Genomic DNA, 25,302 nt, shown 5'->3' on the forward strand with positions numbered 1-25,302 from the left:
GGTGGTGGTGGTGTCCAGGTACCTACTCTGGAGGTGTAAGTCACACTCCTCTGTGGCCTTTAACCTGTTTCCTTTGGCTGCGGGAGCTTTGCTGAAACTATGATGAAATATCGCAAAACCAAAATTTAGTGGAGTCTTTGTTTGAGGTTTTAGCCATTCAAGTCCCAAGTCTAAAAAATGAGAGATTTACTTCCACCTCCAGCTCTTTGCACTCCTTTTGACAGCCACTGCTTGCTTTCTAATTGCGTCCACATGTCGGGATGAGTCACGTCTGCGATTACAACTCGGAAAATAAAAGTCGTGTTTAGCATTCGGAGGAGCCACTGCGTGAACAGCTCTGTGCGAAAAATATAACGCTTCTTTATTTTGCCCTTTCAAACACACATGGGATGCTCTAAACAATACACACAAAGGCATCCTTACGGTAGATGAAGCTCATTTGCATATTCCCTTAATGTGTTGCTCAACAACAGATATAAAATGTCAATATGCCCACAGGAACAAAATACATATTTGTCTCTTGTTGTAAATCAATGTTTTGGATCCTGCGTAAAAACAATAAAAAGATGGTTGACAAAAAACGTATATACTCATGCATTTAAGCAATAATAATCATACAAACATACATCAGAGCAAAAATATGGAGTACCTGTCATATTCCATACCTTGCAAAACACAATGAGAGAATTTGGACACTGCTCAACTAGCCAAAGTACGCCAGAGAAAACTAAACAAAGCAGCACTTTCACAGTAAATTATAAACAAAAAAAAGGACATTGTAAAAACATGACAATACCCGCAACTTGGCAAGTATGGAATTTGGACACAAAACTTAACCAGAAGGAATCTGGTTAAGTTTGAGACAGTTTGGACTAAACAAGAACGGCAGAGATAACTTGCGTTTGCTGGAATGATAGAGTTGGGTGTTATCTGCCAGCCAAGAGAGAAATTTACGAAGGATTTTGCCAAGTAGAAAGATGTGTTAAAAAGTAGGGGCCTCAGAACAGAGCTTTGGGGTTCACCTGTGGTGACTGGGGATGGCTGGGAGGTGAATGATTCAAGCGGAAGGAGCTGAGTCCACAAATCTTAGGTGTAGAGTTCCCTTTTTTAGTTTTTCTTTTTTTTTTTTAGTTTATTGTTTAGCACATATTATTATATCAATAACTGTGCGAGGAGTGAGACAAAGCCTAGGGCTTGTAAAGAGCTCCACTCCTTCTAACCCCCAATTCCAACCCTTGGAGACATGAATGGATTTACAGAGAACTGAAGAAGCGTTTCTGATTAAAAGTGACGTGTCTTCAAAAACCAAGATGAGTCCAGTTTCTTCCATTGAACTTTTGTGGAATATTAGGGCCTGGATCAATTCAGCTTTATCCTACTAGTAAGTCAACCTTGTGCAAAAAGAAAGTATCTCTGCCCTGGTTCACGCGGCAACCCAAAGGATGGAGATGTTGGTGCCGCCCTCGTGCGAGATCTGGTTGATGCGTCCGCGGATGCAGTCCAGGGTGCTGTAGACGATGGTCCCATTGTGGACCTGGAAGGAGGCCCTCAGGCCCACGCTGGCCCACTCGCTGCCCTCCAGTATGTGTCCCGAAACCTGCTGAGCCACGGGACCAGCTAGCCTGCCCGCACCTAGACCCGAACTACCGGCCCGTTGGAGGGTCACCTTCAAGACGTTACATGAGTGGATGAGTCTCAGGTTTAAGGCAATGTTAACGGTCCCATCTTCCAGGAACACAAAGTTCTTGCGGCTGTTTGGTTCGCCGGAGCCGGCCAGGCGAATCTGCGGTGAGTCTGGAGAAATCTGCTGGAAGGTGAGTGGCTTGTTGCGGACCGCACCAAAAGGGAGGCCTACCTTGGCCACCGTGGCTGTCAACGAAGAAGAGACAGCTGAGGGGATCCAGACCAGGCTGAGCATGCTGATGCCGGTGCCGTCCCCAAAGTAGCGGACGTTACACTGCGGCGGTGTCGTTATCTCAAAGCTGAGCGTGTCGCCGCCACCCACGGCCACGGCGCCCGCCAGCGTGATGGAAGTGTCCCTGTAGTTCACGCCTGTCTTGAAGGCCCGCATGACCTCCTGACCTGTGCCATTGCGGCTTGTGTAGGCGAGCAGGAAGAAGCCCTCGCGAACGCAAGTGTGCCCCATAGCGTAGAGCGCCTGCTGGAGGACAAACTTGACCACACCGCTCTCTGTGAAGCGCACACCGCGATTGTCGTGCGTCAAACCTATCATGTAAGGGTCTGACAATGAGCGCACACGAAATGTCGGGCGGTAGCTGGACTGATAGTGCGCTAGCAGCGACATCTCGGCGGTCATGGCCACGGCACCCGTGTCATGCGACAACCAGAGCAAGCTGAACGTAGGCGCCGATATGTCATAGACGTGGAGGTCTTTGCTCCGGTTGCAGTGCTGGTTGGGGCTCCTCAGAAGAAGACTCAGGGTGTCGCTAGGCTCCACCTCCACCCCGGCGCTGATGCTCACACCCTGGAAGTACTTGCCTTCAGGCTGCTCCACACGCACCCCACTGACTTCCCGACCTTCCTCTTCCTGGCTGGCGTTGAACCTCAAGCCCAGCTGAAGGAAGTTCCTGCAGCTGTGCTTCATGGCAAAGTTGTGGTCCAGCCACAGCAGCCCGTGCTGCAGTATTGTCATCACGCCGCCATTGCTGGACACAAGATCACTGCGCTCCTTGCTTCGCAGGCTCAGCTGAAGCCCAGTGAAGATCTGACTTCCAGAGTTCCCGCAAGAGGGGACAGTGACGCTGGCGCTCCAGGAGGAGGAGAGACGAGCCCCCGAGGCAGACCCACAGACAGAGTCGGTGAGTGTCGTGCAAGGGACGGCCACAGGATCGCCTTCGCAGTCGGAACAGGCCTGACACTCCTGGAGCTCTTGGTTGTAGAAGTAGTCGTGGCCGCACAAGCCCGTCTCTGCTTCTCTCTGAGACACACCCAGACACCGGAAGCCTCCTGAGCCGGCAGGAGAAAGTAGCATCAAGTCATCAGAAAACAGTTGCTGGTGATTGAGGGCAGTACACAAACCTGGAGTGTTCAGACACTTGACACGCTCCCCGCAGATGTTTGCTAGCTCAAAACATTCATCTCGATCCTGTGAAGCAAACCGTGAAGAGTCGGCATTACCAAGAGGGACACAAGTGTTTAAGTCTAATTTCCATGACTTCTGAACTTACTCCACTAAGGAAACTATTGGTATGCAAAGTTTGTTTTCAAACCTGGAAAACTGGGTGACTATTTTTGACGAGGGAAATTCCCACTTGAATGGGGCAAAACTTTGACGCTTGAGTCAAAACTAAATTTAGGTATGGTAGGCTCTGAAACTAGTGTCAAACCACAACAAGACTTAGCCAACTATTTTCATTCTTTCAACCTGATTGTGTGTCGGTCAGCAACAATGTCGACTGACCGCTAACAGACATACGTTATTTTTTAAAGACTTGCTGGAGGTTTGTCTTGAAGGTTACCTGGCACATGGTGTCCATGGTGGGTGAGCACTGTGAAATGAGGAAAAATCCCGGTGGACACATGGTGCACTTGTGGCACTGTGGCGGATCACTCTGGAAGTCGCAGTAGTGGTCCGACTGGCAGACAGAGGGGCACCCCCCCATCAGCAGCTGTGGCAAATTAGCTTCGCCGACTACGTCCATCACCTTCGTGTCGGTGTCCATCTTATGGACGCCGTTGTGCAGATGGCTGCGGGCCTGATTTTGGAGGCCCGAGAGGTGGCTCTGGAAGTAGCTCTGCAGTTCCTCCTGCAGACCCTGGAAGGACGCCTGCTTGAGCACGTCCACAAGGAGGCCATACTGGACCTTGACTGTGTCCATCTGGTCGTACATACGATGGTGTTGTGTCAAGATGTCGCGTTGTTGCGACAGGAGTGCCTCCTGCTGGTCGACCAGCTTCTGTTGCAGCTCGCTGATGAGCACTTGCTGCGCCCGCAGAGCCTCCACCAGCTTCTCCTGACCCTTGGCCAGCTGGAGGTGGAGGATCAGGGCGTCCTCTGAAGGGACTTCATTTTCTCCTAGAGAAAGAATCATAGTTCAAGGAGGGCTGTGAAATTACATATTCTTCTTCATACTAGAGGGGGTGAATTTTGTAAAGAGAAACTGAAACCCAGTTTCAGTCTTATATCGAAGTGAAAATAAGAATATTGCACGAATTAAAAAGTCAATGCTGACCTGGTTTGACATCACAGGTGAGCTGGAGGCCCAGGGGTGCACCACCGAGTTCTGAAGACGGGGAGCCAAACTCGGGGAAGTCCCCCAGGAACTGCGCAGCCCGGTCAGCCAGATGAACCAGAGGGAGCTGCTCGGCTCCAGCGGACGGCGGGGAGCTCTCCCCGGTGTCCCTGGGACGCCCTTTGGATCTGTTGATCCGCAAAGGGAATCTGCACTCTAACCCTTTGCAGTTCCGCGTTTGGTTTCTTGTCTCGGGCACCCTTGCGCAGTCGCCGTCGGTGCACAAAGGGACGCCTTCTGCGGTGGTGCTTCTCAGACGGGGAGATCCCATGGAGGGGGCGTGACGGGAATGTCTGTTCAACCTGCCTGAGGGACAGTGGTCGCCGGTGCACGGTCGCGGGTCTCCGGTGCTAGAACCCGCGCAGTGAGCCCCCTTGCACCAGTCAGCGCGCACAGACGCAAGGACCAGGAGCAACAGCGCCGATGATGTCAACAACATCTTGCCTTCTATAATAGTGATATGGATTCACGAGGATGAATAAATATGTATGATAATATTTATGTGACGGTGATGTTTGATTGGTTGTCTTTATGTCGCCAGCTGTCCCTTTTTACTCCAAGACAAATTTCTCCTTAGCGAGACAAATGAAAAGAAACCCTGGGAACCTTTGTATCCCCCGCAACAACAACAACAAAACAGCACTATGGCTTCGAAAGGAGCCAAAACTCAACTCTGACCTGGTTTTCGCTCTTTACCGTCTTGTCCAGCTTTGTTGTTCAAAGTGTGGAGTGTGAAATATAACATCCCGCGCACATGCCATCCATCCAGCCAGCCAGCTCTCCAGCCAGAGCCCCTTTGAGCTGTCTGGATGTGATGATGGCATTCCTGGAGCTTAATTAGCATCAGGTTTCACGGCGTCTGTTAACCCTTCGCCTGCCGATTGCTACAGCAACCAGGATCCAAATCCCTCCTGGAGGGGGAGTAGACTTGATTCATATAAATGACATCACATTACGTACATTACAGAGACTAGCTGACAACAATTTTTAGTGCTTTTGAGGGGTTAACTAACTTAATTAGCTACAGGGTGTTACTACGTGGAGCTAACTAGCCTTAATAGAAAAATGGGGGGGGGGGGGCTACATCGCTAACGAGTTGTTTGTGCTAACAAGCAAAGACAAAGTGAAGCGCTAGCTTAAGAAAATTAGCTTTGGTAGACAAAGTTCGATAAACAATGTGGCATAAACAGTTGAAGTGCATATCTCTTGCTAGCTAACTAGAAAAATAGATCATTTAAGGCCAGCGCTTGCTATGTCTGTGTGTTTGGTTGTCTTTTCCCAGATGACTGTCACTTTCAATTTGGCTCACTTGTTGACTTTCCTGTGACCTTTGCCCCCCTCCTCCCTGACTTGTGTTTTATTCTTCTTGCCTTTTTGAGCAGCCTCTGAATGTTGAGACAGCTGCTGGTCCTCAAACCCCACCAGTCACCAAAGTGTTGTCAACACCTACAGATACATGTCGAACTATGGCATGAGGCAGGAACGCAAAAGGACTTTTGGGATTTTAAGAAATTCCGCTTAAGATGTTTTTTGAGAAAGTACGCCGGGCACAACTTCCCTCCCCCACATTTATCATGCTGTATATGTTTCAGAGCCACTTTGATATATAAAAACATTTTTAAGAATGTCCTACGACTCCCAAGCACTTTAAATACAATTAAACCCATTATTCTCCTGAGCATCTGTTTTTATGCTCACTGTCAAGAAACAGGGCCTATAACGTTAACTTGAGGAAACTAAAGATGGCTATTCCAAATAAGGTATGCCCGCTTCGAGTTGGTTATTCTTCAATTCCATTTGAAGTTTAGTGGAAAGCTGACTTAAGGCAACAATGAAATTAAACACAAAATGTTCAACCAGACCAATAAATGTGAGGACTGATGTCAGGTATACGACCCACGCAGGGCTGTTCCCCCGTCTTCTCCTGTGTCTCCTGTGTGTCGACGCCCCGCGTTTCACATCACACTCTGACAAAATGGCATATTGTCTCGCAGGCTCCCCGCTGCTTTTGCCATTAGTGGCCCGTTTTATTTCTTTGAAAGCAAACCAAAAAGTCATTTCCAAGTGTGGCTGGATTGAATGGTTCTTAAAGCATGCAGTCTCACAGTTTACCATCTGGCCTTCAAAAGAAGCACCAGTAGGTTGCGTTGTTTTGCTCCTTGAAAGCCACAGTAACTAGCGCTTCACTTCAAATGCTTTTAATTAATAAATCTGCTTAGCTAAAAAGAGATTTCATTGTTCGGATCACCCTCGCTGTGACATTTTCAGTCTGCCTCCGAGCATTTATCAGGGTGTTAAATGGACCTGAACTCGCTTTCCCCTTTCTGCGTAGTGTCCTGTACTTTTGCGCTATGTCTGCTGTATGCACACTGGCTCCGTTTTGCTCCTCTTATTTATTGTGTTATCTGTTTATTTATTATTTATTCATCACTCTTATTATTTATTGTTTGTGCCTTCTTGTTTTTATATTGTGTCGTTTACTTGTATGTCTATCGTGTAATATGTCTCGTCACCGTGGGATAGAGAAAACGTAATTTCGGTTTCTTTGTGTGTCTTGACATGTGAAGAGATTGACAATAAAGCTGACTTTGGATGAAGTATTGGCGCTAATGGAGGAAATTTTGGCTGCAGAACCGGCCTCGTTCATCAGGGGACTGGAGAGTCCTTTGGCCTTTTTGTGGTTCAATCAAAGTAATACAGTATAATATGCTGCATGTGGAGCCTCGACAGCACATGCTAGCAAAGTTCATGCTACGGCGTAGGCGGTGCTAGTCCGCTGCATATTGGCAAATCTGCAGATTGTGCAAATCAATATTTAACTAAGGTCAATGATTAACAGCGACACTTGGCATTGTTGATGGAGCTCTCTGAACAGGCTGCGGGTTGGTCGCGGGCCCAGACACGAGTGTTGTGAAAGTGTTGTGCAGGAATGCGGCGACAGGTCTGGACGTGAACTTCCGCATTGGGCAGGAAGGAGATTGTCAAAAAAAAAAAAAGAAAGAAGTAAGTAGATGAGCCAACGCTCGTCAACACGCCCAAAAAACTGCTCGGTGCTATCTAACGGCCTTGTTTTGCTGGATAACGTTTTTTTTTGTGTGGATAAAACATTTTTCTTGAAGGATATTTTTATTTATATATTGTACAGACACACACACACATTGGAAAAGGTGAGTTAAAGTGATTTGTTGTTCACACTTTTAGCACTTCTGCTTTCTGCTTTCTTTTACTGCCACAATTTTGAATTGGTGAATTTTCTATCAAAAGGTTCAAAAGGAACCTGACGTTGTTTCGAGTTTTTGGAGATGTGTTGTGTAGTCTGTCTGTGTGTGCTACAATTGATTCCTGAAATTAAATCACAAAACTGCTTGTAAAATCTATCATACATCATTTTAAATCGTACGCTGAAATCGCATTGAGCATATTTATTGCTATCTCACTGCTGCTCGTTGCCAACACGGCTCAGTCAAGTTCTCGATACCAGAGGCGATTTGTTTTCTTTTGTGTTGTATTATTTGATAATAGGTAACGCATTGCATATCTCTGAGCCGGAAAGCGGCCCAATATTGTGAGGAGACAACGGCAGGTAAAATAAAATCTGCCATACTAAAAAGTTGTTTGGCTCACTGGCTGCAAGTGAAGGGAACGGACAAAAATATTAGGACACTGTTAGAAAGTGGAAAATTGGTGGAATTAAATTTAAATAAATCCTTAGTAATCTACTGATACTTAAAAAAGGGACATAAGATACAATCAACTATTTGTACATTGTTTTTTCGCACCACTAGCTTGATGTTGATGTCATTTCCTTTCGCTTTACAACATAGCGAACACTAAAGTACGACCACTTCCTCTTCGCAGAGGTGAAGACCCTTTGGTGTGAAATGGTCGCTAAGCTAAAGGCGGTGACACAAGCATGTACCCGTTGGAAAGGACTGTGTCTATACTTGAGATGAATACTTTTGCTTTCAAATGATTGCTTTGGCTTCTTCTCAAGTAAAAGTGACAGCAAGACTAAACAAGCCGAGACGAGAAATAGTGAGAGAAAAAACAGGGCCGTAGGTCATTAAAAACAACTAACATGCTAACCCCCTATTTTATATCACTTGTCACAAAATGTCTAAAATACATAAGCATGTGTCAAGTTAATTTGGCCTTCTGCCAACCTTTTCTTGATTTTTCTATGACAGATGGACGACATTGACGCCATGTTCAGCGAAATGCTGGGTGAGATGGACCTCCTGACACAGGTAAGTCCCGCCCCCTCGTCACCATGATAATAGCGAATGAGTTAAAAAAAAGCGCCATGGGACGCTTGAGCGCATTCGCATTGTTCTGTAAAACACTGGTTTTCCCCCTCTGGCAGAGTCTGGGACAAGAAACTGTGCCAACCCCCCCATCTCCACCCAAACCTGAGCAGGAAGTCAACCCCTCCATGGACTTCACGGACCTCAATGGTGACGTCATGTTCATTGTCGTTCTGTATTTGTTCACCTGCAACATCGGCATGACAAAAAAACAGCAAATGTGTGGCAGGCGTACTGATTAAACAAAGATAATAATAATAAAAGGTTAACTGAGGTCGGTCCCCTCATCACAATAGGTGGTGGATATTATATGCGAAACGTCTGCTGTGACTTCCAACCAGTGTCCCTGAATGAGCTGGAGGACGTTGATTTGGATGCCCTGATGGCCGACCTGGTGGCCGACCTCAACGCCACAGAGGAGAAGTTGGCAGCCCAGGTTGGGCCTCTGAAGGAGCCTCAGCCTGAGCCTCCGTCGCCCCCGATCGCCCGCCCGCCCTCGTCCAGCTTGTCGATGTCCAGCGACTCGTCCGCCACCTCCTCCTCATCCACCGCCTCCATATTGCCGCCTCCACCCCCGCAATCGAGCAAACCTTCGATGGTGAGTCCGCAACAGCTTATGCTTTTTTTTTTTTTATTCATTTACATTGCACTTGACGTATTCAACGCCAACCCAGGGTAAATTAATCTAGGACGTCTAGATCCGTCAATGGGAGTGAATGAGTACATAAGATCTAGTAGGAGAGCTGTTCCATTCATGATAACTTGATGAAAAATGGGATTTCTGACTAGGACTGGTTGAGGTTTTACATAAGGCTCATATATTACTGTATATTCTATGATTGTGTTTTGATGGCTCCATAGGAGGAGATTGAGGCCCAGATCAAGGCTGACAAAATCAAGCTGGCTCTGGAGAAGCTCAAAGAAGCTAAAGTCAAAAAGGTGAAACAGGCAATGATGTCAAACATTATATATTCAAAAAAAAAGTTGAGTTTGGTTGCTTAGTTTGTGTGCTTTAGCTAGTGGTGAAGGTGCGCATGAACGACGGCAGCTCCAAAACCTTGATGGTGGATGAGAGGCAGAATGTGAGAGAAGTGTTGGACAACCTCTTTGAGAAGACATACTGCGACTGCAACGTGGATTGGAGCCTGTGCGAGACCAACGCAGAACTGCAGCTCGGTCAGGAGATTATACGGTCCCATTAGCGCTAACGCTAGCTATCGTTTACTACCGCTTATTTATTTTTTGATGCCCCCACAAGCAGGTGAAAAGAAAATGAGGAAATGACAGTTTCCGTCTCGCCCGCATGATTGTTAAATTTAGCTAAGCTGACGTGTTACGTTGAGCATTGAGTCAGCATGGTCGGAAAACTTTGGTCCTTGAAGGGAACGTTTTAGTTGTCTCCCTCCTTCAACACACCTGACTGAAACGTGGCGCTGATTGAAATGTTTTTGTGGCGCTAGAAAGGACTTTTGAAGACCATGAAAACCTGGTTGAGCCTCTACTGTCCTGGATCAGGGACAGCGAGAACCAGATCCTCTTTCAGGAGAGCCCAGACAAGTACGAAGTCTTCAAAAACCCTCAGGTCAGTACAATCGATCAACGGAGCGAGTAGATTGCTCCATCTCCCTTGCTTCGACTGAGTCTCCTCTTTGTGCAGAAATTCTACTTGTGGAAGAAGGACAAGAAGACTTTGAAAGACATGAAGGACAAAGACAAGGAGATCTTGATCAAGGTGCACTGTTTTCATTTTGACCGCAATTAGAAGCCCGGAATGTATTCTTTTCACTCTGAGATTATTACAAGTAAATTCTTGACCTAAAACGGACATTTGTCACCCCTCCCAGGAGAACTTCTGTGGGACATCCATCATGGTGCCTGACCTGGAGGGCGTGCTGCACCTCAAAGAGGACGGCAAGAAGTCATGGAAGCCCCGCCTTTTCCAGCTCAGAGCCTCCGGGATTTATTACGTGCCCAAAGGCAAGACCAAGGTCAGGGTTTGAAATCGATTAATGGAGTACCCCTGGAGGGAACATTTGATTACATGTAGCCGTTGTCTTTTCTTCTCTTCTCAGTCGTCTCGTGACCTGGTGTGCTTCGTGCAGTTTGACAACGTCAACGTTTACTATGGAAAAGATTTCAGAGCCAAATACAAAGCGCCCAGTGACTTTTGCTTTGTGCTCAAAGTAAGGCAACATACTTGCGACAAAAATGTATTCCTGTTGGCTCGGCGAAGTATTGAGTCATTTTTTTTCTTTGTGTTAAGATTGTTTGTGTGTTTAGCATCCTCAGATCCAGAAGGACTCTGAGTACATCAAGTACTTGTGCTGCGACGATGCCTGGACCATGAACCTGTGGGTCACCGGAATACGCATTGCAAAGGTATTTGTTTTTAGGATGACGCTGATGTCATCATAATTGAAGTGAAGACACATGGAACGTGTGCCTTGCAGTACGGCTCCAATTTGTATGAGAACTTCAAAACGGCCGAGAAGAGGGTGGCCATCGGTTCCACATGGGCCAGCTGCAGTGTTACGTCAAGCCAAAGTAAACACACGCAAACACACACACACACAAAATGCGCACGGGTCACCTTTCAAAGTGTTTTGTGTGTTCACAGACAAATTCGAAAGCCAGGTCGCTAACGGACACGCAAACAACATGCCACCCGCACCGCCTCCTCCCCCACTAGGCGGAAACCTCCCCCCACCGCCTTCCACACTTGGGGGAACTCTCCCCCCACCACCTCCCCAATTAGGTGGAGCCCTTCCCCCACCACCTCCACCAGTAGGAGGAGCACTCCCCCCTGCGCCTCCCCCTCCACCAGCTCCGAACCTCAGCTTCCCTTGTCCTCCTCCTCCTCCTCCTCTCCAAGCCAAATCTTCCCCCAAACCTGTCCACCAAATGCGACGTCTACCGACCAACTTCCCGCCGCCTCCCCCTGCCGAAGATGACCTGCCCCCTCCCCCTCCACCACCCGTCGATGACTCCCCACCAGACTTTCTCCCGCCGCCTCCTCCGGCATCCAATTTTGGCTCGCTACCACCTCCTCCGCCACCCGTGAAGACCCTACCACATCCCCAGCCTAACAGGAAGACTCTACCGCCGCCTCCTCCGAGTTTGAAGACCACGAACCTGCCGCCACCACCACCTCCTGATCCAGGATTTTTACCACCTCCGCTCACGGGGGCGCCACCTCCGCCACCTCCTCCTCCACCACCGCCTCTTATAACGGCCTCCGCCGCCCTCCAAAAATCGCAGATGAGGCCTTCCGGGTCGGTGAAGAAGATGCCACCGCCTCCGCCTAAGAGGACTACACCTTCTCTTCCTGGGGGTGGAGGTGGAGGAGATGGAGGTGACTTCATGTCCGAACTTATGCGGGCCATGCAGAAGAAACGTGACCCCGTTAATTAAGTTTACAATTTGGGTTCAGCCATTTAGCACTTGAAGCCAATCATGTTTGCAAGATGTGTATATAGTCCATCGTCAGGTTTACAGGGGTGTAATTACTCTTTAAAAACAAATGTTGAATCTTAAAAAAAAAAAGAAAATATAAATAACATTATATTTCAGTGATGAATAAAAAAAACGTGGAATAACTGTTGGGACTGGCATGACATTGTGGGTAAGTACCTCCCCAAAATATGAGAATACTACTAAAAAATACAAAAATATTAGGATGAAAACAAATATTATGAAAACATTTTTTTTATATATATATATATATATATATATATATATATATATATATATATATATATATATATATATATATATATATATATATATATATATATATATATATATATATATATATATATAAAATGATGGGAAATATAAATAAGTATAAATATAATAAATTTTAATTTATTTATAATATAAAATATTAATATTACATTATCAATATACAACCGGACATAGAATTATTTTTAAAAGTATACATACATAAAATTATAAAAATGACAAAATAGTCGAATCATTATTTTCGGCCAATGATCATTTGACACAAACGTAAGTATTTTTTTGTGGGGTGGTAAATGAATTGTAATTTTTTGAAAAAGTAATCATCAACAGCCTGAATCTAACAAGGTGTAAATAAAATATATGTTACGTTGTAAGTATATTTTTTTCCAACATACTTTTAGTGTGTAAATACGGTAGAGGATTAGGGCCAGTGAAGAAAAAAAGGGGGGGGTGACAGGATTCTGACTTTAAAGTGAGAATTCCCACTTTAAAGTCAGAATTCTGAGAAAATTAGAAGTATTTTGTCCGCCTCGTCCGCCTTGCTGAAGCTTGTTAGAAATGGCTGCCTCAAGATGCCATACAGCAGCGCCTCCTAGTGGGCACAAACAACAACAAACTCCTTGACTTTTGAAAATACCTTTCACATCCACTATGGAAATTATCTCTGGCCCTAATCCTCTTCTGTAAAGGCCAAACAGTGTAAGGCTTTTTTTTTTTTTTTTTAAAGAAAAGAAAAATAGACCATGTATAGGAAGGCCAAAATGTCTAGTCACATTCTTGAGACGCTTGTGTCCACAGTAGTGAATGATGGACATCTCTCAGCTCAAGACTTCAAGCAGCCTTTGAACACTGTTTTTTTTTTACTAGCTTTGACCTAGTCTCGCCACCAGAGGCAAGACCAACATGCAAAGCCAAATAAAAAGCAGTGTGTGGTACCTTTTGTAGATGTTGGTCCTGAGATGTTCAAGTAGAAGGCCAGCAGCATGTGAAGACAACACTTTCATTGGGGAAACAGCTTCTGACTGCTGAACACACAAAACATAAGAAAAAAAAAAAAAAAAAGCATGCATACAACAAAGTAATTCACCTGTAGGTCCCACATCACGTCCACCAGCTAAGCCAACCTTCTCCTGTTTCTCCTGCAACTTAGCAACAATTTCATCATGGCAGGTCACCGAATGGCTTTTAAATAAGAGCCAGGTTGTTGTAGTTTGCTTTGTGGCCAGCAGGTGGCCTATGGACACAGGTGAGCTGTTGGAAAGGTTTGCTGTGAATTTTCTTGAAGACATATTTTTTATGCCTAGCAGCATCTGGCTCATCTTTGGCTATGCATCTGCTTCAGATTTACTTTAGTGCGTCCACGTGACTACTTGCACCTTTTGTGCGCCGCACCCATTAAAAGTCCACACGGTCTACCCCAGCGCACCCGTTCATAACTCAGGAGTTTGATACTTAGGGAATACGAGTATTCATTATTTTACATTCAATTTTGTGTTCAGCTTTCTTTGAGGTTTTTGGACTATCTTGTGTGTGTGTGTGAGATGTCTCCAGTGTGTCGGCAGGCGTGCGGCAGTTTGTCCAGCCTGGCGGGCTGGGTGTGCCTCATTGTCGCCGCGGCGACCAACGACTGGGTGCGCACCTGCGACTACAGCGTGGCGACCTGCGTCCGGATGGATGAGCTGGGGTCACGCGGCCTCTGGACAGAGTGCGTGATCGCACCCGCACTCTATCACTGCACCGCGCTCAACCAGATCATCAATCTGCCCGGTAACCTGCACGACGTCATATTTTAAAGTCGTCGTGACATCATCATGTCTAGTCGTCTAGTTGTGTGTCTGTACGTGTGAGGTCAAAGTGTTTTTTTGGTGTGCATATACTACTTGAAGTTTGTGTGTGCGGGTTTGTGTTTTTTGAAGTCATTTGTGTAGACGCGTGTGTTCAAGTTGTGTGTTGTTTGCAAATATCAGCCCACGTACAGGCTTCCCGTGCCATGATGGTGTGCGCTTGCCTGTTGGGTCTTCCTGCCATGTTGTTGGTGCTCACGTCAACTTCCTGTGTGCGTCTGCCACACAACTCTGCCGCCAACAAAAAGAGGCGGGCCCGGGTGGGCGGCAGCCTCATACTCCTCATGGGTGAGGGCATGTGTGTGTTTGGTGGTGTGATCTTTGTGTGAATGTGTGACCGTGTGTGTGTCCTCAGCTGTGCTGGGCCTGGCCTCCACCGTGTGGTTCCCGGTAGGCGTCCATCAGGAAAAGGGTCTGATGTCCTTCGGCTCGTCGCTGTACTGCGGCTGGGCAGGAGTGGCACTCTGCTTCCTGGGCAGCGGCGTAGTCCTCTGTTGCCATGGTGATGTAGATCCCAGCGCCTTCGCCAGGGAGAGCAGCTTCTTCTACTCCAGACAGCGAAGAGGAGGAAGAGAAGGAGGAGGAGGAGCCAGCGCCAGCATGGTGGATGTGCCTGCTAATCATGCCAAGAGCGCCCATGTGTGAGGGTGAAAATGTCTAAGACGTGGAGCTGCACACAACATACAAAACATTACTTAGTCATGATGGGGTGTGGATTGAGTTTTTGAGGAAAATGTAATATAGATATTGATTGAATCCATTTTGGAAGCAGGCTATGGAAATTGGGAAGCCCTTGTAAATACTTTGCAGATGCGCTGCCGTTTAGCTCAAACATGACAACATATTACCCTTTCTCTAATGTACTCTAAAATAAAGTTTTGCGACTTTTTTAAGTGATGTTTATTTTACCTGAGGAAAACAGCACAAGCACAACAACATCAACGCAGGGGAAAAACAAAGGTTCTCAAACTCACCAAGAAAAACTGTCAAACACAAGCTGGAAGCTGTATTGTCCTTGGCCACCGAACCTCGAATGGTACCAACCAGAGCTGCTGTGTGTGTGTGTGTGTGTGTTCTTGTGTTGTCAGTGGTTATATCCATCGTCAAAGCTGTGATCGTTTGTCTGCCTCAGTCCGCCGTGGCCGCCACCTCCTCTCTGGTATCCAAAGTCGTCATCGTCCTCGCCCGGGCCCCTGTCGTACGCATGGTTCTGATAATGCAAGTCCCGCTCCTCGGGGGCGGTCCAGCCTCGGTAGGGTCCGTCGTCCCGCTCCCGTGGGTCGTCCTCGTGGGCGGAGAAGGTATCGTCCAGGTGGTCGTCGAAGCGTTGGTAGGAGCTGGCGTGGGCTTCCTCCTCGCGAGCACTCACCTCCAGAGAGCTGTGCCACACGCCGTACAAAGCGTAGATCAGCAGGCCTAGCGACACAACCACAAAATGCAACTAAATGTGCTTGACGAGGGATACGTACACATTGGATGATGACACACAGACAGTATAGACCGTAACGACGTCTTTGTGGACTCACCGATGGCGCACCAGATGGCGAAGCGCGCCCAAGTGAGAGGTGACAACTTCAGCATCAGGTAGCTGTTGACCAAAATAGCCGCCGCGGGAACAAAGGGAACGTAGGGCGCCATGTAGGCCAACGTCTGCCCGCTCTGAGGCTGCCGCACCACCGTGAGCAAAAGTCCGGCCAAGGCGGCCCCCAGCAGCGCCGCTGTCAGGCCCCAAACAGCGGCGCCCGTCCCGACGCTCTGCTCCACGCCAAAGATGACCGTGCTCCACAGCAGGAAGGAGAGGAAGAAGAAGGCCAGGGTGCAGCGCGTCACCGTGCGGCCAGTCCAGGCCGTGGGCCGCGCCATTGACGAGGGGACGCCAAGCAGGTTCACTAGCAGGTTCGGGTAATGAGCTCCCAGAAGCTTTTGGAGCGGTGACGCCGAGCCGGTGTGGAAGTCGCTGGGCTCGTTTTCGTGGTCAGAAGGATCGCCAATGGAGGAGCCTGAAAAGAAGTTCAAAACAAAAAAGGTGCGCTTGCTTGTCTGACATGTCTTTGCTTATGCAACACAGGTGCATGATTGTGTACATGCTAGTGTTGATGCTTCATGATCCTGTGAGTTGATCCAAATGCAACCTACAGTCAACATCCGGGTGGTCTTTGCCAGGAAGACCCTCGCTTTCCGCGCCGTCGGGCTGGTAGCGCAGCAGCAGCACGCAAACGCTGACCAGCGTGTATGCCAACAGTGTGCCGATGGACATCATCTCGATCAGGTCGCGCAGACTCACCAGCAGAGCCAGAAATGAAGCCAGAGTCCCGGAAACCACGCAAGCCGCCGCCGGCGTGTGCGTGAATGCAGACACTTGAGACAGGGACCTACGCGCACACGCATGACATCGGAGCGTTTCAGTCATGAGTGTGAGCGACGCTTGTTTGCCTGTGTCCGCGTTGAGCTGTTCCGCTAACCTGAATAATAGTCCGTCTGAGGCCATGGCGTAGATGACTCGCGGCATCGGGAACAGCGAGCCCAGCAGAGACACGCTGAGGCCGGCGATGGAACCCACCGCCACTGTGTACTTCCCCCACAGGAAGCCGTGCGCCGCGAACATTTCCATGAGAGGCGCCGAGCCGTCGATGAGGTCGTACGGAACCATCAGGGTCAGGATCACGCTCACCTGTCACACCAAATGTAGAAGTACATTCATTAGAGTCATTTTTGTGTAGACAAGTAACTGTGATACTTTTCCGGACTCACCGACACGTATGCGCTAAGACAGGTGACGAGCGAGGCGGTGATGGCATAGGGGATGGAGGTGTTGGGGTTCTGTGCCTCCTCCCCTGTCGTGGCGATGATGTCAAAGCCGATGAAGGCGTAAAAGCAGGTCGCCGCCCCCTGCATCACCTGAACGCCAACCGACAAGCAAACGGTGCTCACGAGAATATCTATCTTGTAATGATTATGGAATGAGTAACAACAACTCACCCCCGACCAGCCGTAGGGCAGGAACATGCCGCCCTCCCAGTTCTTGGCAGACAGGAAGAAAAGTCCCGCCAGGATGATGAAGACCCAGACCACCATGTTGACCAGGTTCAGGACGTTGTTGAGGCCCACCGAGTTGCGCACGCCAAGGGCCACGATCAGCGTCACCAGCAGGACGATAAACATGGCCAGCAAGTCCGGGAACGTGTCCTCACCTTTGCCTGCAACAAAAAGAAAAACAAACAGAAATGTTTTGTGTACTGATTGTACCAAAGAACTGCGAGCACTGACCGAGTCCTTTGAGCGTGCCCAGGTGTGCGATCATGTAGTGACTGATGCTGTGATTGGCCAGCGAGTCAAACATGCTGCTGAGAGCCGACGCCCCTGCAGCCGTGCCGATCAGGTACTCCAGGATCAGGTTCCAGCCAATCAGGAAGGCCACAAACTCGCCGACTGTCACGTAGCTGTACGTGTAGGCCGAGCCCGTCGTCTTGGGCACGCGGACGCCGAACTCTGCGTAGCACACACCTACGAGCATATCGGCCAATCAGAACGCCAAATTGCACTGCAACATCGCCGCCATATGGGATGTCTAAAAGCATTTTTATTCCTAATTGTTTTTCCAATTAAAACCAGTGCTCCCGACTCACCTGACAAAACGGACGCCATAGCGGCTATGACGAAGGACAGGATGACGCCCGGGCCGGCCACGGACTTGGCAACCAGCCCGGCGACCACGTACATGCCAGTGCCCACGCAGCTGCCCACCCCCAGCGACACCAGGTCCAGGGTGGTCAGCACCTTGGCCAGTCCCACCGCGGAGCCCCCCGCCAGCTCCGTTAGGTCTTCGTGGCTGCCCCCGTGCACCATAGCGCCCACCGGCTTGGTGCGCAGAAGCCGCGAGCAGGTGCGGTACCAGAAATCCGCCCAGGACATCCGATGCAGCCACGACATGGCGGCCACCAGCTGTGCTCACCGGAGATGTCACTTCCTGGACAACGCCATCCTCTTGGCAAAAACACAGGTGGTAAAAATACTTCAAAAGAGATACTTGTTATGGTAGTAGATAGAAAAAAATCTACACACCCCTGCTAAAATGCCAATTCAAATGATTACAGAACGTTTTCCGACATGAATGTGATCTGTAATATGTGCAACTCAATTAAAAAACATGAAATGTTTTAATGATGGAAATAAACGTGAACAACTGAGATATTGAAGTTGTATAAGTATGCACACATTCCATAAAACAACATTTTAGGCAACATTTAAAGGGCATCGGATCAAATCGCAAATAAAGTTCTGGTGTTCTCGCGAGCTTTTCTAACATTGCTAACATGCTGCTAACATTGACAGTTAATTGGAAATATTTATCATCATAATTGCCTCCTTCTGTCGTTCAGTCTCTTAATCCATTTATGTAGACGGCAGCAGAAACAAAACATTGTACAAAAAGCGGCAGTAAAGGTATTTGCAAATAAATAAAGTAATATGCACACAGGCTGAGCAAAGTGGTTTTACCTGATAATGTGCAGTGGAAAGATGGCAGGAATGAATGAGAGGAAGGAGGTAAAGAAAGCGTCATCTGTTCTCCCCAGCCAGCCGAGCGAGGCTCTTTTCTGAAACATTTATGAAGAGAGCGCAGATCAACTTTCACATCACAAAAGGCAAAGAAAAATTCACAGCAATTCAAAAGCACAAAACCTTTTTGAGCCTTTAAATAATAAAGATTTCTCACTTGCTGATGTCATGTGACTTCTACACCTGAAAGCCAGAGCATACATGTCTTTGTTGTCATTCAGTCGTAGAAAGGAAGATTTTGCCTGTGTCCTGGCCAATTTATTCAATTTTATCGATTTGTTTACGGTAGTGGTGCTAGTAGTAGGGACGCTCCTCACCTAGTAATGAGACGCAAAGAGTCAGATAACTGGCAGAGTTACATGACAACCACAATGTGACAGCACAAAGTGGCCTCCAGTAGTTCTTTCAATGAACAACGTTGAGGAAACCTTTGAGGAATGTCTCAAATTCAGAATATTTGCTCCCATTTCTGAGAACTTCATTAATTGTCAGTTTAAGTAAACCGTAAAAAAGAAAGAAAAAGAAACCCATCATGACTGGACCGTGCCTGTGTAGGGTACCCAAAAACAAGGAATGCAGAAGACTTCCATGAGCTGCTAAAGTCGAAGCATTCCTAAAGCTGATGGACAACAGATGAGTGGGTCACATGACATTCACCCAATTCCAAAAAAAACACATCAGACCGTCAAAAGACTCTCCTGTTTTTTACCTTGTCAACAAAAGTTGTTTTCAACTTGCAGGTATAACGGTGATGATCCTTTTAAACACACTAAAATGTATTTCCTTACCAACACAGTATATTTACTCACATCAATTTGCAAACTCCAGAGTCAGTCACCACCTTAGAACTGAGGTATGTGTTGACAGTGCTGTCTTGTTAAATATATATTTATTTTAATGTATTTCTACTTATTTTATATTTATTTTACACACAAAAATTAAGACCATGTCATTCCTCTTAACGAGAACATGAACACTGAAAATTTGCATCTTATCTCAAGACAAGTTGACCATCTTGATCTTTGGCGCCATCTAGTGACACTTCAGCGTACTGCTGGATGGAGAGAAAATCACACAAGGACTGACTTACGGCACTTCATCACAATTGTTCCAACTGATTCATAATCAAGAATAAAATCATAAACTAAATGAATAAAAACACTGAAGAGTAATGTGAGGTTTTTTTGTTTGGTTTTGTAGATTTAATGACATGATAAAATGGAAGAGGACTTTTGCTTGGTTTTGTAGATTTATTGTCATGATAAAATGGAAGAGGACTCTTAGTCTTCTGCTTCAGACTCTCCGTCATCTTGGCTAATCTGGAAGTAGCGCAACTCATACGTTTCCTTGTCGGAGGCCACCACTCTCAGCCAATCACGCAGGTTGTTCTTTTTCAGGTACTTCTTCGTCAGGTACTTTAAATACCTTTAATGGGTCAGGTGCAGATTTTAATACCAAAACACGTGACATGGGGGCAATACAACAAAAGTGTGACAGTGCTTTTGCATTTAATACCTTTTGGAGAACTGTTTGTCAGAGGTGACGTTGATTTTGTTCTTCATGCGGGCGACAGACACAATATTCCCAAGATTGCCGGTCTTGCCGTTGACCTTGATCTTCTCTTTCAAGAAGCTTTCCTATTGGGCAGAACACAGTGACACGCTAGGGAAGAGAACCCTAGCATATTGGGAGCTAGGGAAGGGCGCCCTAGTCCGCAAACCCCGTTAGCAGCCTGCTATTAAAAGAGCAAACAACAATAGTCAATATATTTTTTCTTCTAAAAATTCAGACTGCTTACAAAGTTGGCGGAGTCCATGATGCCATCCTCGACAGGGTGAGTCAGGTCCAGACTGAATTTCCAGCCAGGTCCCCTTTTGCTTTTTTTGCTGGCAAATTGCTTCTTTTGACGGATCTGTGACATCACATCGCAGAAGTCAGAAACACGAATGCCGTCACTTCTCATCTACTATTGAGATATCGTTAAAATTTATACGTTTTTAATATTTTGGCACTTGTTTTCTTGCACTCGTATGCGCTGCTGCGACAAGTAAATTTCCCCGCTGTGGGATGAATAAAGTTCTATTATCATATGTCATGACGTATTATAAAAATAAAAAGGTATGCACAGCCTTAATTATAGAACAGCGTATTCACACACAATCCCATTCAATTGTAACAGATCCAGTTCATGTGTCTTGGTGACATTTTGATACCAAGTAATTATGCCCTCCGGTTCGGTACGCATAAGAATCATCGTTTATGAGGTTCGGGTGGACAAGAAACGTGCTTAAAGGCTATTGTGAAAGTTACGTCAGTTGTTTGAAAAGGGGTGCGATTCTACTATTGCACTACTACTTTTAATTAGACATTTTTCATTTTCATATGTAATGTTCTACGCTAGTAACACGTGCCGGCTAGCGCTGCCAAGGTAGTTTCTTTCTATGGTTAAAGTGAGTTCAAGTTCAAACTAAAATCAACCAACAGCTTTCTATGCCATTAAACGCACACGCAATTCGTGGACTTCCGTGTAAAACCGTGTAAACGTCAAAATTCATTTAAATGTGGCTGAGTAGCCTGGACTCACGGGTGCCATGTTGGACAGTAGGAACCGGAAAGGAAGAGCAGGAAGTGACGCAGGGTGAGGTTGGCTACGCGCTTACCAAATATGGCCAATGCAACAAAAATAAACTTTTGAGATAACCAAGTTGTTTTATTATACAGACAGAGACCGTTCTGCCATTTTGTACCCAAAATAATTTGCTTAAACATTTTGGGCACAAAAATAACGTTTGAAATTAATCATTTGAGCCACAAAGATGACGTTCCAAATGTGACGTTAACTTCAAAGGTCGACGAAAAAAACCCGTCAATCATTAATTCCTACGAAGCCTCCATCCAGACCAGAATTATATGTAAACATGTATGACTCGAGTATCCAGGAACTCGAGTACAATTGTTTTGATCACTTTTAAGAGAAATTACCGTTAATTGGGTAATAGTCATGCAGCAACAAGACACAAAGACATGTGCAGAGTTGATCCATTTGTTTCAATGTTTTATTTCAGCCATCTCCAGTCAGGTGACAAAGGCCTCGCGTGAACAAAAAGTTTGCGGCCACCACCCTCCCCAACCCGATTTTGAGTTCCTCAAACAGAAAGCTCATTGCAAAGCGCCTCCCACTTGTCTGAAGCTCACACTGCATTCAAATCGCACCTCTTGGATAACAAATAAAAATAAAAAAAAATCACTCGTTTAGCATTGGGAGGGATGGCTGTTTGCACGCGAGCCTCACAGCATTTTGAGGGACAAAAATCACTCACGCGTCTATATTAAATGGTAGGAGAGGTGAGGGGACTTCCCGCTTTTGGAATTTGCAGTGCTGGGGTGGAGCAAAAGCGGCCAGAAGTGCTCGCTGCTGCCGCCAACATCCCGTCAATGGAGAAGTTCGACGTCAGAGGGGCACCCCCAAGCGGCTCTAGTATCTACAAGGTTCCGCGCCTCGTTCTACAAGATTTTATTCTAATGAATATTTCTAAAAACAAAAAAAGATGCAAACACTGAATCCCATTGTTGTTATGTCAACAGTCAGGAATGTGAGCAACACTGTCAAGGTCAAAGGAAGCGGATGCACAGAACAGGTCATGTTTTTGTTTTTTTTGAAGTTGTTTCCTAGAATTTCATTTCATTACATTACATTTTAGCCAGTCAGCTGTTTCCTAAAAAGATATTAACAAAATGTGAGCATGAGCAATCGGGTAGCGAGCTGCACTCAAATATTTCCGACAGCGATGAAAGAAAGCGAAACGAGAGGAAATCAAGAAATGACAAGCATGATTGAGGTTGTCAGTGAAGGCCGACGCTTTGGTGACAGAACCAATGAGAATGCAAGAGACTGGTTGTGGGCGGTGCTTGTTGCCAGGGCTGCAAAGTCCGTCGCCTTATTTGTTGGTCAGGACCTTGGTAGCCACGGCGCATTCCTCCCCCATGGCAGACATGACGGTGACCTGCCAAGTTAGCGAGGCGTGTGAGCTGTCATGTGAGGGGTGTGGGTGGGTGTCGTATGAATCACGGAGAGCTCACCAGAAACTCGTCGCCTCCCTCAAACTTGGACTCGATTTCCTTGCCGACTTCGTTGTCGGGGACGCGCAGGTCCTCGCGGATGTCGCCGTTGTCGGCCATCAAGCACATGAAGTTTTCGGTGATGTTGAGCAACTGAGAAGGGAACCAACGGCTGCTTTCAGGGTTATTGCCACAAATGCAATGTGATGCTTTGGTGCCCTCTTGTGTATGTTGGTCCAAGGATTGGCAAGCAATTGTATCATTAGCATAAATCAGGGGTCTCAAACTCCAGTCCTTGGGGGCCGCATTCCTACATGTTTCCCTCGATAAAATCACCTGATTCAATTATCAGGCTCCTGCAGAACGTGAGGACAAAATGATCATTTGAATCAGGTGTGTTTAACGAGGGAAACTTGGAAAACATGTAGGAATGCGACCCCATGGACTGGAGTTCGAGACCCCTGGCATAAACCATGAACAGAAAGGCATTACGAGTTTGATATCTGTGTTTTTAAGTGTAGCGTTCATAACTGGAGAGAGCACACGGCGTGACTTCTGCAAACATACCTGATAATCTAGCCTCTTGATAGAGGGGACATCCATGTTGTGGGTGGAGGGGCACATGTCTTCATACTTCTTCTGAGTGAAGATGTCGATGCCAGTCAGGTTAACCTACGTAATAACAGAATTGATGTAGGTAAATGAGATCGGTATTTTTTCAAATCATTAGCACAAAAAATGTAAAAAAAAAAGGTGGATGGCCATCATGGCGTCACCTTGGCGTGGCCGTGCTTTCCGGTCTTGGATGTGGACATCTCCACGATCTTGCAGGGACGCCCCTTGAGCACCACAAAGCCGTTCTTACGCAGGGCCGAGCACTGCATGGGGTACGTAGCAGAGGCGCCGGACTCGACGGTCCCGAAGTCGAGCTCGGGATCTGACATGATGCAATGCTTTTGGGCTGCTGGAACGCAAATTAATGTTAAATTAATTCAAAATCAGATTCAAAGTTCAATAACCTCCAAGACTTTATTTGTTAATAAGTAGAGATGGTTTCACCCCTTCAGAGAAATACAATTTTATAACCTTAATGCGCTTCTAAAGATATTTACAAGCACAATATGTATACCACAAATTAATAAATACTACTGCTTAATAGCATTTAAGTAATAATAGCTCTTGATGATAATCTAACTAAAAAGTTCAATTTACCTCCGAGCTTATTGTCACTGTTTAACGTTTGCTTACTTCAACTTTTAACATATGTCATACATACAAGTTAAACCATTTGGAAAAGAGCCATAAGTGTCTAAAACGACAACGACATGACGCCGACGTTCATGGAAAGCTTTGACTAAAGCGTTGATCAGAAGAAAAAAAGTACACAAAAAAGGAAAAAAAAGACTTTTGGTGACAGTGAAACGTGGACGCGCTGACGACGTGCTCGCGTCAACACGAGGCTGCTCGCTCATCTAGCTTTTTGAAAACAAATGGCTGGAATAATATTGACGTGGACAAAGTCCAACATTTAATGTGAGCGCTCAGCGAAACACAAGGACGCATTTGACAAAGTTGCAACATTGGATGTCAACCTTAAAAAGTTAGCAAATGCTAACATTGGTTAGCCGGCCCGTATTTTTCCTAATGATCCTCAAATCGTCCCGTTGTCGAAACATTTCACAAATTACATTTAATAGTGACATCGTGTCTTTTAAATGTCCTCGGTCGCTTTCGGCAATTTTGACAAGTGCCAGTAAAGCGACATGAAAACGAGATGCGTGTCGGAATTAATCTAGAAAAAAGCAAAACACACGCGGGCGCTCGAGTACCGTTATAGAGTTAGCGACGCCATGCTAACAGCCGCTAGCCGCCTTAGCAGTCCATTCAATTAAATCGCCATTAAAAACCACAACGGCGCTCGCTCGGAAAGTGCTCCGCGCGGAACAGGACACCATGCCGAGCCGAGCGGACCACTTTCATTCAAAGACCGTTGTTCTGAGCGAGTAAACGGGGCCCTTGTGCGGCCGTTAGTCGATAGGATGACAAGCGACTTGTAGCGGCCGCGCCGCGGTGAACCGATGACGAAGGCCTTGTTGCCGCTGTGCTTTCATTAGAGCCTGGCCGCCCGTGCGACACGACAGTCTCGAAAGTCGCTCGAAACGCCGACAAAAGCGACCGCTGAGGCCGCCCGATGAGCGCCCGCCTCTGTTAGATCACTCCCCGTCCGCCATCACCTGCGCCGGGGACCGTTATTTTGCTTCATTTTCCCCCTCGAGGCACAAACACGCGCCGTGCCACACTTACCTTCCAAGGAAAAGAGGAGCGAAAGTGCGCATGCGTGTCCAACTACTGCAGCATCCGTATGAGAGCGGTGGAGGGAGGGGCCGTTTATCCGCGACGGGTTGCCAGGTTGATGCCCATGTCGGGCACCAACCTGGCAACGAAAAACAAGCGCATTCAAATAGAACAGTCCCTCATTTCTCACGGGTGTTTCGTTCTATAATTTGCTGCGATTGGTTATATTCAGTCAAGCAGAGGCTGACG

The 25,302-nt window shown here is 46.8% G+C and overlaps 6 protein-coding genes across 9 annotated transcripts; 2 read left to right on the forward strand and 4 right to left on the reverse strand.

The window, feature by feature from the left end:
* Positions 1-303: 303 nt before the first annotated feature.
* On the reverse strand, positions 304-5,087 carry nell3 (NELL (neural EGFL like) family member 3). Of its 2 annotated transcripts, XM_061266093.1 has the most exons (5): positions 4,194-5,087; positions 3,666-4,036; positions 3,480-3,596; positions 3,040-3,106; positions 304-2,967 (listed from the first exon to the last, which is right to left on the reverse strand). In XM_061266093.1, the coding sequence occupies exons 1-5, from the start codon at positions 4,690-4,692 to the stop codon at positions 1,424-1,426; spliced, it is 2,598 nt and encodes an 865-aa protein (XP_061122077.1). In that variant the 5' UTR covers positions 4,693-5,087; the 3' UTR covers positions 304-1,423. The 2 variants fall into 2 exon arrangements, with proteins under 2 accessions (XP_061122077.1, XP_061122076.1); XM_061266092.1 differs by having other exon boundaries at positions 3,480-4,036; positions 4,194-5,086.
* Positions 5,088-7,226: 2,139 nt separating this feature from the next.
* Positions 7,227-12,154, forward strand: apbb1ip (amyloid beta (A4) precursor protein-binding, family B, member 1 interacting protein). 2 transcript variants are annotated; one of them, XM_061265910.1, is made up of 13 exons: positions 7,227-7,420; positions 8,441-8,500; positions 8,617-8,707; positions 8,854-9,155; positions 9,419-9,496; positions 9,574-9,733; positions 10,018-10,139; positions 10,215-10,289; positions 10,402-10,545; positions 10,630-10,740; positions 10,838-10,936; positions 11,008-11,101; positions 11,175-12,154. In XM_061265910.1, exons 1-13 carry the CDS (start codon positions 7,265-7,267, stop codon positions 11,966-11,968), a joined length of 2,286 nt encoding a protein of 761 aa, XP_061121894.1. In that variant the 5' UTR covers positions 7,227-7,264; the 3' UTR covers positions 11,969-12,154. The 2 variants fall into 2 exon arrangements, with proteins under 2 accessions (XP_061121894.1, XP_061121895.1); XM_061265911.1 differs by having other exon boundaries at positions 7,228-7,420; positions 8,899-9,155.
* Positions 12,155-13,422: 1,268 nt separating this feature from the next.
* On the forward strand, positions 13,423-15,031 carry LOC133143765 (claudin-11-like). The gene is made up of 3 exons (XM_061265913.1): positions 13,423-14,065; positions 14,266-14,430; positions 14,498-15,031. The coding sequence occupies exons 1-3, from the start codon at positions 13,840-13,842 to the stop codon at positions 14,785-14,787; spliced, it is 681 nt and encodes a 226-aa protein (XP_061121897.1). The 5' UTR covers positions 13,423-13,839; the 3' UTR covers positions 14,788-15,031.
* A 47-nt stretch (positions 15,032-15,078) lies between these two features.
* On the reverse strand, positions 15,079-18,093 carry LOC133143612 (probable cationic amino acid transporter). The gene is made up of 8 exons (XM_061265650.1): positions 17,769-18,093; positions 17,410-17,646; positions 17,122-17,339; positions 16,894-17,040; positions 16,605-16,813; positions 16,279-16,514; positions 15,669-16,142; positions 15,079-15,558 (listed from the first exon to the last, which is right to left on the reverse strand). The coding sequence occupies exons 1-8, from the start codon at positions 18,070-18,072 to the stop codon at positions 15,227-15,229; spliced, it is 2,157 nt and encodes a 718-aa protein (XP_061121634.1). The 5' UTR covers positions 18,073-18,093; the 3' UTR covers positions 15,079-15,226.
* A 1,780-nt stretch (positions 18,094-19,873) lies between these two features.
* Positions 19,874-21,322, reverse strand: rpl22l1 (ribosomal protein L22-like 1). 2 transcript variants are annotated; one of them, XM_061265770.1, is made up of 4 exons: positions 21,284-21,322; positions 20,498-20,611; positions 20,215-20,336; positions 19,874-20,124 (listed from the first exon to the last, which is right to left on the reverse strand). In XM_061265770.1, the coding sequence occupies exons 1-4, from the start codon at positions 21,290-21,292 to the stop codon at positions 19,980-19,982; spliced, it is 390 nt and encodes a 129-aa protein (XP_061121754.1). In that variant the 5' UTR covers positions 21,293-21,322; the 3' UTR covers positions 19,874-19,979. The 2 variants fall into 2 exon arrangements, with proteins under 2 accessions (XP_061121754.1, XP_061121753.1); XM_061265769.1 differs by lacking the exon at positions 21,284-21,322 and adding an exon at positions 20,693-20,803.
* A 406-nt stretch (positions 21,323-21,728) lies between these two features.
* On the reverse strand, positions 21,729-25,202 carry LOC133143681 (eukaryotic translation initiation factor 5A-1-like). Its single transcript, XM_061265771.1, has 5 exons — positions 25,063-25,202; positions 23,535-23,722; positions 23,326-23,430; positions 22,780-22,911; positions 21,729-22,703 (listed from the first exon to the last, which is right to left on the reverse strand). Exons 2-5 carry the CDS (start codon positions 23,700-23,702, stop codon positions 22,638-22,640), a joined length of 471 nt encoding a protein of 156 aa, XP_061121755.1. The 5' UTR covers positions 23,703-23,722; positions 25,063-25,202; the 3' UTR covers positions 21,729-22,637.
* Between the last annotated feature and the right edge of the window lie 100 nt (positions 25,203-25,302).

This window comes from Syngnathus typhle, linkage group LG19 (genome assembly GCF_033458585.1).
Source record: "Syngnathus typhle isolate RoL2023-S1 ecotype Sweden linkage group LG19, RoL_Styp_1.0, whole genome shotgun sequence".
Classification (NCBI taxonomy): Eukaryota; Metazoa; Chordata; class Actinopteri; order Syngnathiformes; family Syngnathidae; genus Syngnathus; species Syngnathus typhle.

What these genes read in the sequence shown, in the direction of transcription:
- LOC133143681 (XM_061265771.1), bottom strand. Translation starts at nt 23,702, where the DNA reads ATGTCAGATCCCGAGCTCGACTTCGGGACCGTCGAGTCCGGCGCCTCT. An exon ending in GAAAGCACGGCCACGCCAAG is followed by an intron (nt 23,431 to 23,534) that starts GTGACGCCATGA and finishes GTTATTACGTAG; the next exon opens with GTTAACCTGACTGGCATCGA. An exon ending in AGGGAGGCGACGAGTTTCTG is followed by an intron (nt 22,704 to 22,779) that starts GTGAGCTCTCCG and finishes CTAACTTGGCAG; the next exon opens with GTCACCGTCATGTCTGCCAT.
- nell3 (XM_061266092.1), bottom strand. Translation starts at nt 4,692, where the DNA reads ATGTTGTTGACATCATCGGCGCTGTTGCTCCTGGTCCTTGCGTCTGTG. An exon ending in CACCTGTGATGTCAAACCAG is followed by an intron (nt 4,037 to 4,193) that starts GTCAGCATTGAC and finishes TTCTTTCTCTAG; the next exon opens with GAGAAAATGAAGTCCCTTCA. An exon ending in CAAGTGTCTGAACACTCCAG is followed by an intron (nt 2,968 to 3,039) that starts GTTTGTGTACTG and finishes CTGCCGGCTCAG; the next exon opens with GAGGCTTCCGGTGTCTGGGT.
- apbb1ip (XM_061265910.1), top strand. Translation starts at nt 7,265, where the DNA reads ATGAGCCAACGCTCGTCAACACGCCCAAAAAACTGCTCGGTGCTATCT. An exon ending in GGACTTCACGGACCTCAATG is followed by an intron (nt 8,708 to 8,853) that starts GTGACGTCATGT and finishes TCATCACAATAG; the next exon opens with GTGGTGGATATTATATGCGA. An exon ending in ACAAGGAGATCTTGATCAAG is followed by an intron (nt 10,290 to 10,401) that starts GTGCACTGTTTT and finishes CACCCCTCCCAG; the next exon opens with GAGAACTTCTGTGGGACATC.
- LOC133143765 (XM_061265913.1), top strand. Translation starts at nt 13,840, where the DNA reads ATGTCTCCAGTGTGTCGGCAGGCGTGCGGCAGTTTGTCCAGCCTGGCG. An exon ending in CCAGATCATCAATCTGCCCG is followed by an intron (nt 14,066 to 14,265) that starts GTAACCTGCACG and finishes TGCAAATATCAG; the next exon opens with CCCACGTACAGGCTTCCCGT. An exon ending in CAGCCTCATACTCCTCATGG is followed by an intron (nt 14,431 to 14,497) that starts GTGAGGGCATGT and finishes GTGTGTCCTCAG; the next exon opens with CTGTGCTGGGCCTGGCCTCC.
- LOC133143612 (XM_061265650.1), bottom strand. Translation starts at nt 18,072, where the DNA reads ATGTCGTGGCTGCATCGGATGTCCTGGGCGGATTTCTGGTACCGCACC. An exon ending in GGGCACGCTCAAAGGACTCG is followed by an intron (nt 17,340 to 17,409) that starts GTCAGTGCTCGC and finishes TTTTTGTTGCAG; the next exon opens with GCAAAGGTGAGGACACGTTC. An exon ending in AGACCACCCGGATGTTGACT is followed by an intron (nt 16,143 to 16,278) that starts GTAGGTTGCATT and finishes ACTTCTTTTCAG; the next exon opens with GCTCCTCCATTGGCGATCCT.
- rpl22l1 (XM_061265769.1), bottom strand. Translation starts at nt 20,788, where the DNA reads ATGATAATAGAACTTTATTCATCCCACAGCGGGGAAATTTACTTGTCG. An exon ending in TCATGGACTCCGCCAACTTT is followed by an intron (nt 20,337 to 20,497) that starts GTAAGCAGTCTG and finishes TCTGCCCAATAG; the next exon opens with GAAAGCTTCTTGAAAGAGAA. An exon ending in GACAAACAGTTCTCCAAAAG is followed by an intron (nt 20,125 to 20,214) that starts GTATTAAATGCA and finishes GACCCATTAAAG; the next exon opens with GTATTTAAAGTACCTGACGA.